The following is a 16939-nucleotide window of genomic DNA, read 5'->3' on the forward strand; positions in this document are numbered from 1 at the left end:
GTGCTTATCTGGGTTCCTGATCGATACTGTGACCTTATGCCCCTATTCGGCTATAAATCCATTTATTCCCTATATTGGCATAACCGTTCAAGTGCGATTTTCTGAAAAGTCATCTCTGGCCTCACACGAGCAGAGCCACAGAGCCACATTCCAGCATGACTCTCTGCTACTTCCTTTGCGACCAATTAGTGCAATGACAGAGCAGCAGTCACTATCTGATATTCCTAGATAACACTCCGAGTTCTTCAACAAAGATAAAAACTTAGCAAACCTGGAAATCCCCCGCTTGCTATGTTTTGATTAGTAATGGAACTCTAATGAGCAACTGATAACTATCACTTCCTAGTGACATCTTTAATTGACGTCTTATGTCCAGCAAACTTGCGTCAAACCCGGCACCTGTCAGGTATAAATATTACCAACGTTGCCTTAAGCAATGAGCGAACATGTTGCTGATGCCAGCTGCCTGCATGACCCCGTGTTGGTAAAAACTAGCACTCTGTCGCTGCAGCCTGCTATCCTGTGGTGGTGAAGCTACTGATTACCATTATCGCCGCTACAGCGCGACCTATGGTGCAGTACGCTTGAGGAGCCGTGCAGCCGTCCTCTGCGAAGACATCCAGCCCAGCTGCCCGCGGACGCTGTCACCCCTCCTTCCTCGACGCGCTGAGAGAAGCCGCTGCCTTTCTCGTGCAGAGAAATCCAGTCCCGGCGCTTCCAGTTTACCCTCGCAGGTGACTGGGATATCGAGAGAGACCCCTGAAGGAGATACCAATCCTCCATCATTCTATTCAGAGGTATGGTGTTGACTAAACCCTTAGACGAGAATTCTTGAAACAAACCTTGGCAAAACCAACTTAACTTAAGCTACTTACTTACTCCCCTTCTCACGTGTTAGGCCTAGGTCAGGCACACTGGGGTAGGCTTAGTTAGAAGCACCAGTTGAGTATGTTAGCCTAATGTATATATGACTGTATATATGTTTTATTACTTTTAAACCATTGTATGGCTAAGAAACCATATCAATGCTTTTACAGTTCTATTTCGCTATTCTTATCTTACTGTACGTACTTTTCATAATAACAGTTATTGCAATTGTGGCAATACATTTCTCTTGTATGAGAAGAAAGACTGTTCAATAAATGTTAACCCTTTATTGATACACGCCCGTCTCTCTATTCTCTACATACTGTGAAAGTAAACTGCACTAGACTGACTGAGTGAAATCTATGTCTATTGTTTCACACGACCCTAGAGATCGACTCTTGATCTGAGGAGCAAAGTTGTCATGTTGCACGGTTGTTGGAAAGCTGAATCCCTTCTTGTCTGTGCCAAGGAAGCTGATCACTTCCTATGCAGAGAAGAAAGTTTCCAGTGACCTCTGAGCTAGTTGGTAACACAACCCAATTAAGTTTAGCATAGTCAGTGGAGGCCTGGAATATAAGCAGTTCCACGTCGATACTACTGTTTATGTTATTCCAATGCGCAGGGCCTAGTGGGAAACTAGGAACTACACTACAATAGGACAAAGACAAGACGTACATGGTAGAGTCATATTAGTATGGTATATTGTTATACCACAAATTGCCGACTTGTAAGGTGGTGTACGACCTATAATCGGCTATGGTGAGTTCATGCCATGTGCATGAAGCTGGTGAGGATTTTAATGAAACCGTTAGTGTTTGGTGGTGGGCTAGAGAGCATATTTACAAGGTGAGGTACAGGTAAGTATAATACTAGGTCCTCACTCTGTTTTATCTTGTAAAAAGCTTCAAGGGTCGCCTGGCAGAGAAAGAGACCCTGTTGAGATAAAAGATTGTTCAAAATGTGTCCAACCTGTAGGGAGAAAGAGTGGTGGCTTACCCCATTTGTAGCTGTAGTGGTTCTATTTTACTCACGAGTATTTCGGTCTGGTTCCTCCTTGGACCTATTCGTCCTTCCGCGGCGCCCGTTACGAGGGAAAGGGGCCGCCGGTCTCTTATTTGTACTTCCTAATTGGTTGGTTTCACCTGTGTAAGGTAGAAAGAGAGGGAGGGGTGCGCGCTAATCGCCATGTCATTGTTGCCCTGTTCGCTCATGCGCTGGGGAGAAGAGCGCGATTTGCGCATGCGTGAATGTGTAGCGCATGCGTATTGGTGCAGGCTCAGGTACTGATTGTTGGCAATGATGTGCACATGCGTGGGTGTGTAGCGCATGCGTACTAATGCTGACTGAGGTTGACAAGGGTGTGGGCAGGCGGATTACGATTTGCGTTGTTGTCATGCATTATGACAGGGGTGGATTGTCAACATGACGGGGACAATTATGTAAGTAGCCAAACACTGGGGTAGTGGTGGCCATGAGAGTGGTGATTTAAAAACCCGGCATGTAGTAAATCAAACACGGGGTGGAGATGGCTACTCATAAGTGCACAGGAGTGCACCGGGGACACACAGTTGGGGGCACCCATAAGTGGTGCTTTTATTGGGGAAGAAGGGAGCAGAGACTGGGACGCCCGTGCAGAGATTCCCTGGCACAGATATCGCTGCAATGTAGACTAATTTCGTACTTCAGAGTGGGGTTACACAGCTAGAGAGTTCCATGGTATGGCGTCGTTGAGACCATGGATATGTGTGGATAAGCGATATATCCAACGTTGTTCCTTTTGTAGGAGAAGTTTTTCATTGATAGTGTTATCAAATTGTTCAATGACAGTCCAGGAGAAATCATTGGGGGTGTGTTTGTGAGTTAGAAAATGGCCTGTGAGCTTGCTAATATTTTTGCCACACCTTATTGTACTCCTGTGCTCCGTCATTCTTGTCCGGACTTTCCGGGTGGTCATACCAATGTATCTTAGGCCACACCGGCAGGTTATCAAATACACCAAGTTTGCAGAGTTGCAGTTTGTGAACTGCTGCTGTGTCCAGGTTTTTCCTGGTTCTAGGTTCAGTGTTTTGGAAGGCGATGTCAGGTGGCACACACTGCAATTGTTGCAGGGTTGGTGGCCGGTGATTTTAGGCAGGCCCCATGCGTTAAGAATGGTGTTGTCATTGCTACGTGTATTTGGCCGGTGTCTGGTGTTCACTAGTTGGTCTTTAAGGTTGGTTGCTCTTTTTTAGGCAAAACGTTGTTTTTCCCATTTCCTTGTGCCGGAGTTGATAATCTTCCAATTTTGTTGTATGAGGTTGGCTACCTGGTTGGACGCAGTGTTGTAGGTAGTCACACAGGTCAGGGTAGGTTCTTCCTGCGGTTTTTCAAAAGTTTCCAAGAGTGCCTCTCTGTTCTGGTTCCTTGCTCTTTTACAAGTTTTGTTTATTATCCTCGAGGGGTAGCCACAGTCCTTGAGCTGGTGTACTAGGTCGTTAGATTGCAATTTGTAGTCCTGGATGTTGCTGCAATTACGTCGAATGCGTAAGAATTGCCCGTAAGGTAAATTTTCCCTCAGGTGTCGGGGGTGAAAACTGTCAAACCTTAGTAGGGAGTTCCTTGCTGTGGGCTTGTAGAAGGTGGTAGTGGTGAGACCTCCATTCTCCGGTTTGATATTCAGGTCAAGGAAAGCTAGTTCGGTGGAACTGCTGGTGCTTGTAAAGCGTAAGTAGGAATCTTGGTGGTTGATCCAGAGCATGAAGTTGTCCAGTTGTTCTTGGTTGCCTTCCCATATCAGGAGGATGTCATCAATATATCGACGCCACATTTTTATGTTGGCGGAAAAAGGATTGGTGGGTTGTTGTATGTAGGTGTGCTCAAAATGTGCCACGTACAGGCCTGCCTCGCTAGGGGCGAAAACGCTGCCCATGGATGTTCCATTGGTCTGCAGGTAGTATGTTCCTTCGTATTCAAAGTAGTTCTCTTTGAGGGCCAGGGTGGTGCAGTCCAAAATGAAACTGCGGGGTGTTGTATTCCCAGGGGCTTGCCATTAGGAAATCGTGTAGTACCTTTAGTGTTGCGTCCTGTGGTAAGCTGGTATATAGGCTCTCTATGTCTAGTCCTACTAGTAATTCAGAGGTAGGGTCGAAGTTGATGTCTTGGATTACACTTAAGAGATGTTTGGTATCCTTGATGTAGGAAGGAGTTTTTTGAACCAAAGGATTGAGGAAGAAGTCACAGAAACGCGACAGGGGTTCTAATAGTGACTTTATTCCAGACACGATGGGTCTGCCGGGTGGTGGGGTGGTACCCTTGTGTATTTTGGGGACTGTATAAAAATATGGGGTCTTTGCATCTATAGGACATAAATAGTCCGCCTCTTTTCGCTGTCTTTGGCATTTTTGACCAGGGGGTTGATGGTGTTTTGTAGTTGTTCAGTTGTAGTTGTTCAGTTGGATCTCTAAACAAGAGGCGGACCACCACTCTTTCTCCCTACAGGTTGGACACATTTTGAACAATCTTATCTCAACAGGGTCTCTTTCTCTGCCAGGCGACCCTTGAAGCTTTTTACAAGATAAAACAGAGTGAGGACCTAGTATTATACTTATCTGTACCTCACCTTGTAAATACGCTCTCTAGCCCACCACCAAACACTAACGGTTTCATTAAAATCCTCACCAGCTTCATGCACATGGCATGAACTCACCATAGCCGATTATAGGTCGTACACCACCTTACAAGTCGGCAATTTGTGGTATAACAATATACCATACTAATATGACTCTACCATGTACGTCTTGTCTTTGTCCTATGTGTTATCTGTAGTCAAGCTTGAGGGAATCCCCCCTCTAACAGTTATAGCGCCTTAGTGTGCGCTACACATAGCCAAAAGACCACACATTCACTTAAAATTTAAGTTTATTATTATTTCATTTGCACCTTTTCACATATCCAAATGGTCCTGAGGAAAGCCAGCTTAAAATCTACAAGGCACTGGCTGAAACATGTAGACCACACTAGACGTTGGAGGTCATAACTAGTACTCCAATCTAAGTCTTCTTGCCTTTTTATCCGCTAACAGAGGCCCAGTTCATTAAAGATAAGTAACCCTTGGGTGCTGGGACCCACTGTATAGCTTTTAAAACTTCACCTTTCTCACCCTTTTCACTGCACACTCAGCAACATACCAGCTCCGCAGTCACCTGGCGTTGAAGCACACCCGGGGCACATTCGGTGCCACTGTGGTGGGCCCGATGATGAAGCATGCCACAGACTAGGTCGGTGGGTGAGGGCTTTATAAGGAAAACAGTGTTTTTCCTTATTTATTGACGTACCAACCTGAGTCTCCAAAATCCTCTTTAACTAGCTAGTCCTTATTGATATATATATGTGCTAATTGTGTGCCATTTAGACCCTTGTATCTTGTTTTAGGGAGGACCATGATAAAAAGGGTCACTTTCCTGCATCCACTTTCCGCCCTGCTGTTTGCACTGATCACGAAACGTTTGCCTGCTACAATCAAGAGAGAAGAAATAGTTAGGAGTGTTTTGCCATAGGCACATCGTCTCATAAGCTGATGATATCCCTTTGTATCTAAAACATACATAGGAGGATCAGCCCCCTCTGCTTTGCCAATTGAACAAATTTAGATCACTCTGTGGGTTTAAATTTAACTAGGATAAATGTTGTCAGTTTCCTCTCCACAACAGAGTACAAACAGAACCATCAGGTAAGGCACCCCTGCAGGAGGCTATCAGAACCTTTAAATAATTAGGAATTCAGGTGCTTCACAAATATGAAGTTACTACAGATGGCAATGTGGGTGTAATCATAAGAGCCATTATGGTACTCATACAATTCTGGAATAAATTACCATTATCCAAAAACGGAAAGGTGGCTCTATCATAGTTTATTCTTTTATCCGGTCTAAATTTAGCAAACACGCTGGTAAAAAACATTTAAAACATTGAATTTAATATTGCTAGAACTTGAATGGAGGATGTAGAAATAGAATTGCACTTCAGAAATTACAGTTGCCTACTTAGGAAGGAGGCCTCAATTCCTAGGTTATGTGAACTACTGTATTGCTTCACAATATATTAGACTCGATGCCGCTGTGATCGTAACGCAGAGCAACCCAAATTTATAGACGGTATTGATGAAAGCAGGCATATTCCTGGGAAAAACCTCTGTGGAAAGCTTCATATTCAGCGTGATCAAATAAATGACAAACACAACAAGTTGAGTGGAGATGGCAGCCTTCAAGTGTGACAGTTTCTAAGCCATTATGCCCTACCACATTTAATAAAACCACCTCGAAATACGGAAATTTAGAACAGATAATGCACAAAACATTACAACTGAAGCAGACACATGGAAAGGGCCAAAAGGTAATAACCATGTTTTTCTGCACTATCACTGAGCAAACCAAGACTACCCTTAAAATGTTGAAGGAAAAGTGGGACGCCAACATGCATATGCAATTTACAGACCAAGAATGGTTATCAGTCCTTGAATATTGCTCAAGTTTCTCTAGAAATGAGAGGTTCAATTGAATTAAACACTGAGCAGAACATACCTACCACACCATAAATTGCAAAAGCTATATCCAGGTGTGGCGGGCATAAGTCCAAGGTGGTTGGATGAAGACGCTGACTTAATGCATATGTTCTGTAACTATCCAGCTCTAAATAGTGCTACAGATTTGCTGTCAGAATTTATTGGGAAGTCTGGTATTAAAAAGGCTGAAATTTGTATTCTTGGAACAGTCATAGTTCAAAAGGCAAAACTAGCTCTAGATTCATAGATTTAGCATGATTAATGACCAAGCAACAGATCGCCATGGAAAGGAAATCCTTGCATGCACTCCTGACGGGAATTAGCTTAATGGGCAGAGTGAACTCAATGCACTGTTACAGCAGTCTAGCTCAAATCCTATGTGCAGTTTCAGCATCTGTGTACAGCAGCAAAACAGTGTCGAATCGTAGATGAGAAAACCAAACAGCCCGATAAAAGTGTGCCAGTAAGTGGACAGTTAGCAATATTTAGTTCAGCTTTACAGTTGTGATATCTAATAAAAGGCAATGAATATTCTTGAAAAAAGTCAAACAAATGAATTTTTCTGAAAATCAATATAAAAATAAAAGATTTGTTATTTGGCAACTGTTAACAGTATAGTCCAAACATTGAGTAGCCGGGGGTCCGTCAGAGGGTTTCTACCAGCATGAATTGATTGTTTCACACTGCCCACTTGCCCTTATACTATTCCTGTTGACTATTTTCAAGTTCACTTCACAGTTCGGTTTTACAAACATCTGCTACGTTAGGTATGGCCTAGTGTCAAGATCAAGGATGTTTTTAAATGCATGCTCAGTGCAGCACTTGAATGGGTTATTTCTTCTGGGTGATTGCACCATGTTTACATTCCCTATAGGTAATAGCGACACATTTTCCTTTGGGGTCCTTTTGAACTATGCTGTAGCTTCTGCTAATGTGTGTGATCTTTCCTGAAGCTTGCTAAAGCTTTCCCAAACTCTACAATACCTCTGCCACATACCAGTTACCATTACCACCAAGGATTGGGTGAGAAAAAATCAATACCCAGTGCTAATGTCCGCATAGCCCATTGCCATAGGTAGGATTTTTACTGTCACTTTTAGCATCTCTTAATTTTTGCAGTGAGTGTTCTACGGATGCTTTACTGCGTTGCCTTGCTTCAGACTGTGGAACGATGGCAGTTTTGCCTCTTCTGTACCACTACAAGTACTTTAATTCAGTTTATTAGACACTGGCTGAGAAAGGAATACAAAAGTTGTATCAATGGTCTTTTGGTAAAATGAAAAGATGGTACCGAAGGAGAGAAATCACCATTCTTACCTGTGCCCCCAAGAACATGCATGTCCAGCTGCTCAAGAAGATACATCACACAGGTATTCACTTGAGGCAGAAGACCGAAGAGAAAGATAGCAGGGAAGCAAAGAGTAAAAACTGAATGAAAAAAAGAAAACAAAGTTATTGTCCACAAGGGAAGTTTTAGATAATTTTTGACAACATACAAAGACTGAGCGAAAGATCTCACTAGAATTGTGCTGGGGTAGAAGGAATGGGGCACATTTAATGCAGGAGCAACAATGCCACTTAAGGAAGAGATGTATTGATATGGGGATAAACGCATAGCCCATAAGAAGAAAGTTTAAATACCTGTAATAATGGTTTTGCAGCCTGAAGAACTTAGATCACAGGCAGAGAATTATTTTGCCATCTGGTGGTTGTGCAAAGAAGTGCTGAATTACAAACCTTTTTTAGGTCTCACGTGCGTTGCATCGCAAAGCGATGCCCGCTCGGCGACAGATTTTGTGGATGAGGGGTTTTCAGAAAGTGACTCGAAGCCCAGCCCTTCATTTCCATTGGCTGGCGTCCCCGTTTATGCTAAACTGTGGCCTGCCATTGTAAATGAGGGTTTTTTGTAGACGCCCTTTCGCCTCAGATCCGGACAGGGATGTCTGCTTTGCTGCTGTCGCAAAGCACTTTCTTATCTTTATGGGGCCATGTGTTTCTAATTAGAAACATAAGGCCCCATAAAGACAAGAGATCCCCATGCTCCTGCTGCAGTGCGGTCCTCTTTCACTTTCGAGACCGCGCTTGTTACTTGTGCAATGGCAAAATCGTTCCTGTCCAGTTTTCAAATGTTGCTGTGTATGCGCAATCACTAATTAAATATTGGAATAAGCAAGAGGCACAAAAAAAATGATAGGAGACGGCTCATTCAACAGCGTAAAATAATAGCACATTCTTTGTGAAACATGTATACACGAATGCCAAAACTAAATTATTAAAACACGTTAAAAAAAGTATACAAAATGCTAAAATTACCTACTGAGAAACATAAAACCTTTTTAGCAAATCAAAGCGGCTTTAATACGCAAACGAGCGAAATAAAACTGTAATGTTCACAGTGATGATAGGGAAGCGCATCTTTCTTACGTGTACCTTTCAGCCAATCGCTTTCTTTTTAGAACTGCATGCTACTAAATTGATGCTTCTGCCTCTTTTGGTCTTTTTTGGACAAGCGGTAGTGATCGTTCAGTGAAATAGGCTTGACGTCACGCATTTGGCGGAAATTGTCAAATTAGAAAGTGCATGGTTCACCGTGAGAACTCCACATGTTTAGTGAAAGCTCATAAATAACGATACACCTAACAGTAGGTTCTGGAGAACCTCCAATTTAGAAAAAACAATAATGAATAGACATTAAATAAACAAAGAGAAAAAATTGAAGAAAGAGAAAATAAGGAAGCCTTTCATACCAAAAGCGCTATTTTCATTATCAAAAATTATTATTATTCCAATTCCAATTCCAAAAATTCTTTATTTCGGCCACATGGGCCATAAAAGATGCAATAAAATACATACATATATATAAAAGACAGTATTTACATATAAAAGAATTTCTGCTGAACCCACATGGACTAAAAAATACAAGGTAACACCAGTTCAGGGGGACATTTTCTTCCTTATTATCCATGCTGCCATTAAGAATTTTGAAACAGCAAAGACAATGTGGCCCAAAGTGTTAGTTTTCATGACCCTGTAGGCCTGCAGGTATTTCCTGAAGCCCAGGTTCCGACACAACGGTGCTATCCAACGCTTCCTGGGACTCTGGTAAGCCTGGCAAACAAACATTATGTGAAGGTCGTCTTCATCCTGGGCTTTACAACATGGGCAAAGTTTGTCACCCCCTGAAGACCATTTGCTGGTAAATACTTTGGTGGGGAGTGTACCAAACCTCCATTGGAGGAACAATTTCCTTGCCAGAAGAGGAAAAATAAAATCCATAAAGGGTTCAAAAGCATAAGAATTTTTGGATACCATAAAACGTCCCGTCAGGGTGCCGCTATTATGAGCATTGTCCATATCAACAAGGTTTTTATTTTTATACAGCTGTGCAAGAGATTTACGCGTGATCCTTTGACATCCCTGGGCTGGGTCATCCCATAAGTCTGGCTAGTTCAGGCTAAACAGTTCCGCCTTGATAAAAGCCAGCCAGGGAATTTTGCTATTGGCATTCAGCCTCATTACATGCATAAGGTCTTGTCTGTAATGGTGCAGTTCCACGGTGGTCCATACCCGATGCCAGAACTTCACGGGTTTCGACAAAAGGTCTTCAGCAATAGAGGGAAGGCCCAAGTCGAGTCTTAAGGGGAGGAGTGGCGTACCTTGCGGGAGAGCAAGTAAGCGTCTCAGGAAACAGTTTTCCACACCTGCCAGGGCCTTCCCTGCTTTGTGTCCCCACAGCTCACTACCATACATGGCTGCTGGCTTCGCTTGGGACCTGTATGTTTCCAGGGCCGGGCTTACAGGCTTAAAGGTGGACTTGTTAGCCACCTTCAGGAGTGCACCCGATAACTGGGAAAGTTTCAGCCTGGATCTCGCTATCTGGCAGTCCCATGAAAGATTTTCTTCGAGTGTTACCCCCAAATATATAAAGGTTGAAACCCTCTCAAGACTAACATCCCCCAATTTAGGATTTGGTCTGGCCTTGGCAGGGGGGTTGAAGATCATGAACTTAGTTTTTTCCGTGTTCACCTCCAGCCCATGTTGGTGACAGAAAAGGCCAAAACCATCCACAATCCTCTGAATCCCCATGGGGGATTTGGAAAGCAGGAGGGTATCATCAGCAAACATTATTGCCGGAACCCTCCTTCCTGCCAAAAGTGGAGCATCATTGTCCTTAACAGTGTCAAGATGTTGGATGACACTGTTAATGAAAAGACAGAACAGGGTCGGCGCCAAGACACAGCCCTGTCTGACTCCTCGGCGGACAGGGAATTTGCCCGAGAGCTTACCATCCCTCCCACACCTCACTTGTGCATAGTTGTTCTCATGCAACCTGATGATAATATTAAGGAGGTGGGGGGGTACTCCTAGCTTTTGCAGAACCTCCCATAGTTTCCCTCTTGGGACTAGGTCAAAGGCTGACCTCAGATCCACGAAGACCATGTACAGCCTTCCTCCCTCTAACGTAACCGTCTTCCAATATAGGAGAAGGAGGCGGAAGATCTGGTCCATGGTCGACGTGTTCTTTCTGAAGCCAGCCTGGAGGGGGCTCATGATGTCATTGTCCTCCACCCAGTCCAGGAGATGGTTAAGAATGAGGCGCGCAAAAAGCTTTTGGGGTACGTCTATTAGGCTAATAGGCCTGTAGTTGGCGGGGAGCAGAGTGGATCCTTTCTTGTGGATCGGAACAATCTCTGCCCCCAGCCAAGACCCGGGGATTGCCATACCTCCTAAAATGGCATTAAAAAGAATAAGGAGGTATGGGCCCCAGATGTCCGGATGGTGCCTAAAAAGATCCCCGGGTAGCCTGTCCAGACCTGGTGCCTTCCCCAACGATAAGTGCTCTAGGGCCGCCTCCACTTCCCCCAGGGATAGTTCCATACAAGAGTCTTGGGAGCCTGAGGGCGCCAAAAGAGATGTATCAGGGCAGGTGTTAGTGTCTTGATAAAGTGCCCCAAAGTGCGCCTCCCACACCACAGGGGCGATGTTGGGTTCAATTGCTTCTTTAAGTTCCCCTGTGCCATTGTTTACAAGTGCCCAGAATTTCCGGGAGTCCCTAACTTTTAGGGCATCATGAAGGTCCTGCCAATGGTTCCAGTCCCACTCGGTCCTAGCAGTCGCCATCACTGATTTGTAACGCTTCCTAAGGTCACGTACCTTGGCGTTATTTGACCCCTCTTTTATTGCAGCAATAAGCTCAGATTTTGCTGCCCTACAAGAAGAGGTATACCAGGTGGGAACATGGGTCCTTTTCTTTCTGATTGGCATCTCCGGGTGAAATAACTCGGCCAAGTCCCTCACTAAATCCTGATGTATGATGCCCAGTTTCTCATTGTATTCTGGGGTACATGGTACATTTAGAAGTGCGTCCACCTCCATGAACCTAGGGAGTGCCAACTCATAGAGCTTGCTGATGGCCTCTTCAGAGCTTGCAAGCTTCCCCCACTTAACCCGGCACCTGTTGGTTGTAAGGAGCAATTCCCCCATGTCTTCTCCACCACTTTCTACTGATGTGCCCACTGGGGCCAGTGGCCACTGGATGTTTAAACAAAGGGCATTATGGTCACTATCAAACCTCTTTATTACCCTAAAGTCGAGGACTTTTGGCCAGAGCGTAATATCTAGCATAATATAGTCTAGCCTCGACTCATGGCCCCTTCTGTTAAAAGTACACACTGAGGGGGTATCGGAAGGGGTGCGACCATTGCAAGCCCTCAGTGCGTAGTTCAGGGTGAGGGACATGAGTTGTATTGCCAGGGGGGACCAAGCTTTGGGGTGGGGGGGAAGACGAGGGTGGGACCCCCCAGTAGTCATCCTCGGCCGTGAGGGCACCCTCCAGTAGGCCTTCCAGGGGTTCAAAGTGGCAATTGAAGTCTCCTCCAAGCACCACCTTGAAGTCTCCCGGAAGTTGACTCAAGAAGGAAGATAGCTCGTTTAGGGTCGGTGATTCATTTGGCGCGGCAACTGGTCTCGAGTAGACATTCACAATGGCCCACGGTGGAACGCCAGGCCATGTGAGCCTGACACACTGGATGTCCTGCGAGAACGTAAGCACCTGTTCTGCCTGGCACCCAGTGTGACTCGCAATCCAGATTGCCAAGCCGCCTGACGGCCTCCCCTTCCCACTCCATTTGGCAGGGATTTCAAATATTTCAAACCCTCTCCTGGATTGAGTGCCCCTCGCCCATGTTTCCTGCAGAAGGAGGATGTCACTGCTACCTACTAGCTGATCCCACTCCGGTGAACCTTCCTTGTTAGCAATTCCCGCCACATTCCAGGAAAGAATTCTCAGCCCCGAATCTGGTGGTAGGGTACCTTGACCTACAGTAGGAGGTTGCACAGCGGCTATTGGTGGGTGAGTGTCTGGGGGAACAATGCTGCAAACCGCGGTGGCGGATGGCCCAACCAATTCCGCCACCCCAGGTTGCAGGATATGGTCAGACCCGGTGTTTGATGGGGGCCCCAATTGACCCAGACTATCGTCCGTGTTGACCGTTCGATCTTTAACGGTATCCTGCGGGCCGTGTTCCGTTGTGGGGGCTGAGCTCCAACCCCCGCAACTTTGCACCCCAGCCAGCATCTTCCCAGGGCTGAAAGAAGCCTCCCCGGTTTGTGGTCAGTCGACCTGATCTAAGCAGGAGAATCTGTTGTGATGAATAAAATTGGCCTGGCCAGGTGGTAAGTAATGCCTTGGTCTATAACGTGAGCCATCTACAGCAAAGCCTACTCTAGTCCACTCCTTCTCCCTCCCTCCCTCCCTCCCTCCGTGCTGTTAGCATTAGGGTAGAAGTGTGATAGGGGTACTAATTCAATATTGGACTTGTCAGGCCTAACGAGCCAGTTACAAATGTAGTTGGCGACATGTGGGCTTTTAAAACTTACGATAATACAATCCCCTGCCCTGTTCTTTTGGGTAAGGCCAATCCAAGGGATCCTCCTAACCATCAAAACCTCACCTTTCAGGTTTGGTGGCAGCGGCCTGTTAATACTAAGCCAACTTATAACCTTATTTCGTAGTGAGTCTTGAGACTCCCTTTTATCGCCAGTTAACTCAGGTACTCCCACCATGATTGCCGTATATGGGACTGCTTCTGGGGGCAAATTGACCACCCTGCGCCTATCAAGGGGGGGAGTGGTACCACCAGTAGTGTCATTGGTAGAGATCACTGCCAGCCCTGATTGTGGCGCGGGAAGTTGCTTAGATCTCCTAGGGGCCGGGACAGGGGGCCTAGGCGCTGGAGGTGGCACAGGGTGCGTCTGAGAAGCCGACGCACCAATTGTGCTCTGCAGTGCCATGTGAGAGACCTGGGACAGTGCAGAGGACGGCGGTCTATTCCCAAAGCAAACCTGGGCAGCCACGGGGGCATCTGTAGCTGGCCCAGGGCTCTTCCTTGTATGAAGGTTTTCCAAGGCCTTGAGTCTGTTCTCTATGGCGTCCAATTTGGCTGAGATGGGGGTTAACAATTCCTTGATGGTTACTGTAAGTGAATTGATTAATGTCTCAGTACTGTTAGAAGTTACCCCACCAAAGATAAATGGGCCCGAGGTCAATAAGGGGGCCGCAGCTGCTGGAGAGCCCGAGTGATCTGACCTAGACCCTGACAGAATAAGCTCAGGGGAAGCCGAAATGTCTGTACTGACATCATGGATAGGCTCAATTGTATCAACTTTGGCCCTTTTTGCCTTCTTTAGTTTCCTGGACCTTTTCCTTTTTGGGGGTTGTACCATTCCACTGCCTGGAGGCTCTGTGCGCAGGGCATCCTGCCCCGCTTCCTGCAAGTCTGTTCCCATAATATCCGGAGTGGCAGAGAGATCAGAAGTCCCAGATGGACGGGAGGAGTTCCTATCCCTCTGCGTTAAGGGAGTTCTCAACTGCTGAAGGACCGACTCTATAGTCTGATCAATGCTGTCCATTAGTGACATATGGGTGGCGTCCAGTGGAATGGGTGTAGTAACATCTGTTGTAGAGGTATCCCCTTGCTCCAGGAACACGCTTTCGAGCCCCATCTCAGGTGCGTTTCTGTGACTGATTGAGATTTACTAGCTTGGATACTCGCCTTAGGGAAGAATTTTTCCAAAGTCCTTAATCCTTGTTGAGCAGACTTACTCCTTGAGGTTCTGGTCGCCATTGTGGGGAAGTATAAGGGGGCTGAGGGGCAGAGAGCGTCAGAGGGATGGCCCGGTCCGGTCTCTGCCGGCCTCTAACGGCCTAGAACGGCCCGCTCTTTGCCTGGTCTTCGCCCCGGTGACCGCCCCGCGCGCGTCCCGCGATGCGCGTACCTAGGAGCGCCTAAGTACGTCAGGGGGGTGTGGCACTGGGAGGGGGCGCGGCGCGGCGGGAAGAGGAACCAGCTGGCGATGTTACTAGGGATGCTGGACCTCGCAGTCCCGCTCGCCGCGCCTCTCACCTCCTCTGCAGCCGGTTCCACCAAGGAAAAGAAGTTGAAGAATGCCCCAAGCAGCGCGTTGGCTCCCAGCTACTCCTGTAGTGAGCGTGAGTCCCAGGTTACACTGACAATCTCGAGCGGCGCCCGCGAAGCGGGGGCCGCGAGAGGTGATGAGCTTTCCGGGCGGGGGGGCGTGGCACTGGGAGGGGGCGCGGCGCGGCGGGAAGAGGAACCAGCTGGCGATGTTACTAGGGATGCTGGACCTCGCAGTCCCGCTCGCCGCGCCTCTCACCTCCTCTGCAGCCGGTTCCACCAAGGAAAAGAAGTTGAAGAATGCCCCAAGCAGCGCGTTGGCTCCCAGCTACTCCTGTAGCGAGCGTGAGTCCCAGGTTACACTGACAATCTTGAGCGGCACCCGCGAAGCGGGGGCCGCGAGAGGTGATGAGCTTTCCGGGCGGGGGGGCGTGGCACTGGGAGGGGGCGCGGCGCGGCGGGAAGAGGAACCAGCTGGCGATGTTACTAGGGATGCTGGACCTCGCAGTCCCGCTCGCCGCGCCTCTCACCTCCTCTGCAGCCGGTTCCACCAAGGAAAAGAAGTTGAAGAATGCCCCAAGCAGCGCGTTGGCTCCCAGCTACTCCTGTAGCGAGCGTGAGTCCCAGGTTACACTGACAATCTCGAGCGGCAAAATGATAGGAGACGGCTCATTCAACAGCGTAAAATAATAGCACATTATTTGTGAAACATGTATACACGAATGCCAAAACTAAATTATTAAAACACGTTAAAAAAAGTATACAAAATGCTAAAATTACCTACTGAGAAACATAAAACCTTTTTAGCAAATCAAAGCGGCTTTAATACGCAAACGAGCGAAATAAAACTGTAATGTTCACAGTGATGATAGGGAAGCGCATCTTTCTTACGTGTACCTTTCAGCCAATCGCTTTCTTTTTAGAACTGCATGCTACTAAATTGATGCTTCTGCCTCTTTTGGTCTTTTTTGGACAAGCGGTAGTGATCGTTCAGTGAAATAGGCTTGACGTCACGCATTTGGCGGAAATTGTCAAATTAGAAAGTGCATGGTTCACCGTGAGAACTCCACATGTTTAGTGAAAGCTCATAAATAACGATACACCTAACAGTAGGTTCTGGAGAACCTCCAATTTAGAAAAAACAATAATGAATAGACATTAAATAAACAAAGAGAGAAAAAATTGAAGAAAGAGAAAATAAGGAAGCCTTTCATACCAAAAGCGCTATTTTCATTATCAAAAATTATTATTATTTATTACATATAGTAAAAACCTTTTAAAACAATTACGCTCAAGACAAAGTGCTGGTATACAAAAAACATATCACAAACCAGACAGGTGGCAAACAAATACCTTACATGTTATACTAAAGGAACAATATACACAAAAATATAATGTGTTCTCAAACAATTTCGGCCACCAAAGTTCAAATGGGACACTGTATCAAAGACACTTAGTTCAGTCTGTCCTTAGTGGCAAAATCAGAAGAACTTGCCTCTAATTTCCTCTTGTATTTGGAGATAGCCGCCGATTAAATGGGCGAGTACTAAGTGGACTTTTGCCACTAAGGACAGACTGCACTAAGTGTCTTTGATACAGTGCCCCATTTGAACTACAATTGTGGCACGTATCTTTAGAAATCCTGTGGATGACCATCAATCTATGATTGGTCCGAACGTTTTTATACAGACTGTTAACGCTCAAGTAAATTGTGAGTCCTGAAGATGACAGTGTAGTAACACAACGGTCGAAATGCCGTTAACGCTTTTTTTGGCCGTAATTGTTTTAAAAGATTTTTACTATATGTAATAAATAATAATCATTTTTGATAATGAAAATAGTGCTTTTGGATTGAAAGGCTTCTTTATTTTCTCAATTTTTTCTCTTTGTTTATTTAATGTCTATTCATTATTGTTTTTTCTAAATTGGATGTTCTCCTGAACCTAATGTTAGGTGTATCGATTGACTGTCCCTGGTTCAGGGTTGTTGGACAGCCCCTATGGTTGCTAATAATGGCTCATAAATAACAGCATGGAGGACACTAGTTCAGGTGATGGGCGGATGCGACTGACAAAGGCTTCTGGAATCGGTGGATCGGAGCAGGAGTCCTCAGGGGA

The 16939-nt window shown here is 45.9% G+C and overlaps 1 protein-coding gene across 3 annotated transcripts in view; it reads right to left on the minus strand.

Moving 5' to 3' along the window:
• The window catches only part of PCNX3 (pecanex 3), an 873417-nt gene that overhangs the window by 436378 nt on the left and 420100 nt on the right, over positions 1–16939 (minus strand). For all 3 annotated transcript variants that reach the window (XM_086938333.1, XM_086938332.1, XM_086938334.1), the window contains exon 15: positions 7723–7833. In XM_086938333.1, the coding sequence (XP_086794459.1) occupies positions 7723–7833 (111 nt within the window). The remainder of the gene's footprint in view (positions 1–7722; positions 7834–16939) is intronic.

The sequence above is a fragment of the Lissotriton vulgaris genome, chromosome 9, assembly GCF_964263255.1.
Source record: "Lissotriton vulgaris chromosome 9, aLisVul1.2, whole genome shotgun sequence".
Taxonomy (NCBI): Eukaryota; Metazoa; Chordata; class Amphibia; order Caudata; family Salamandridae; genus Lissotriton; species Lissotriton vulgaris.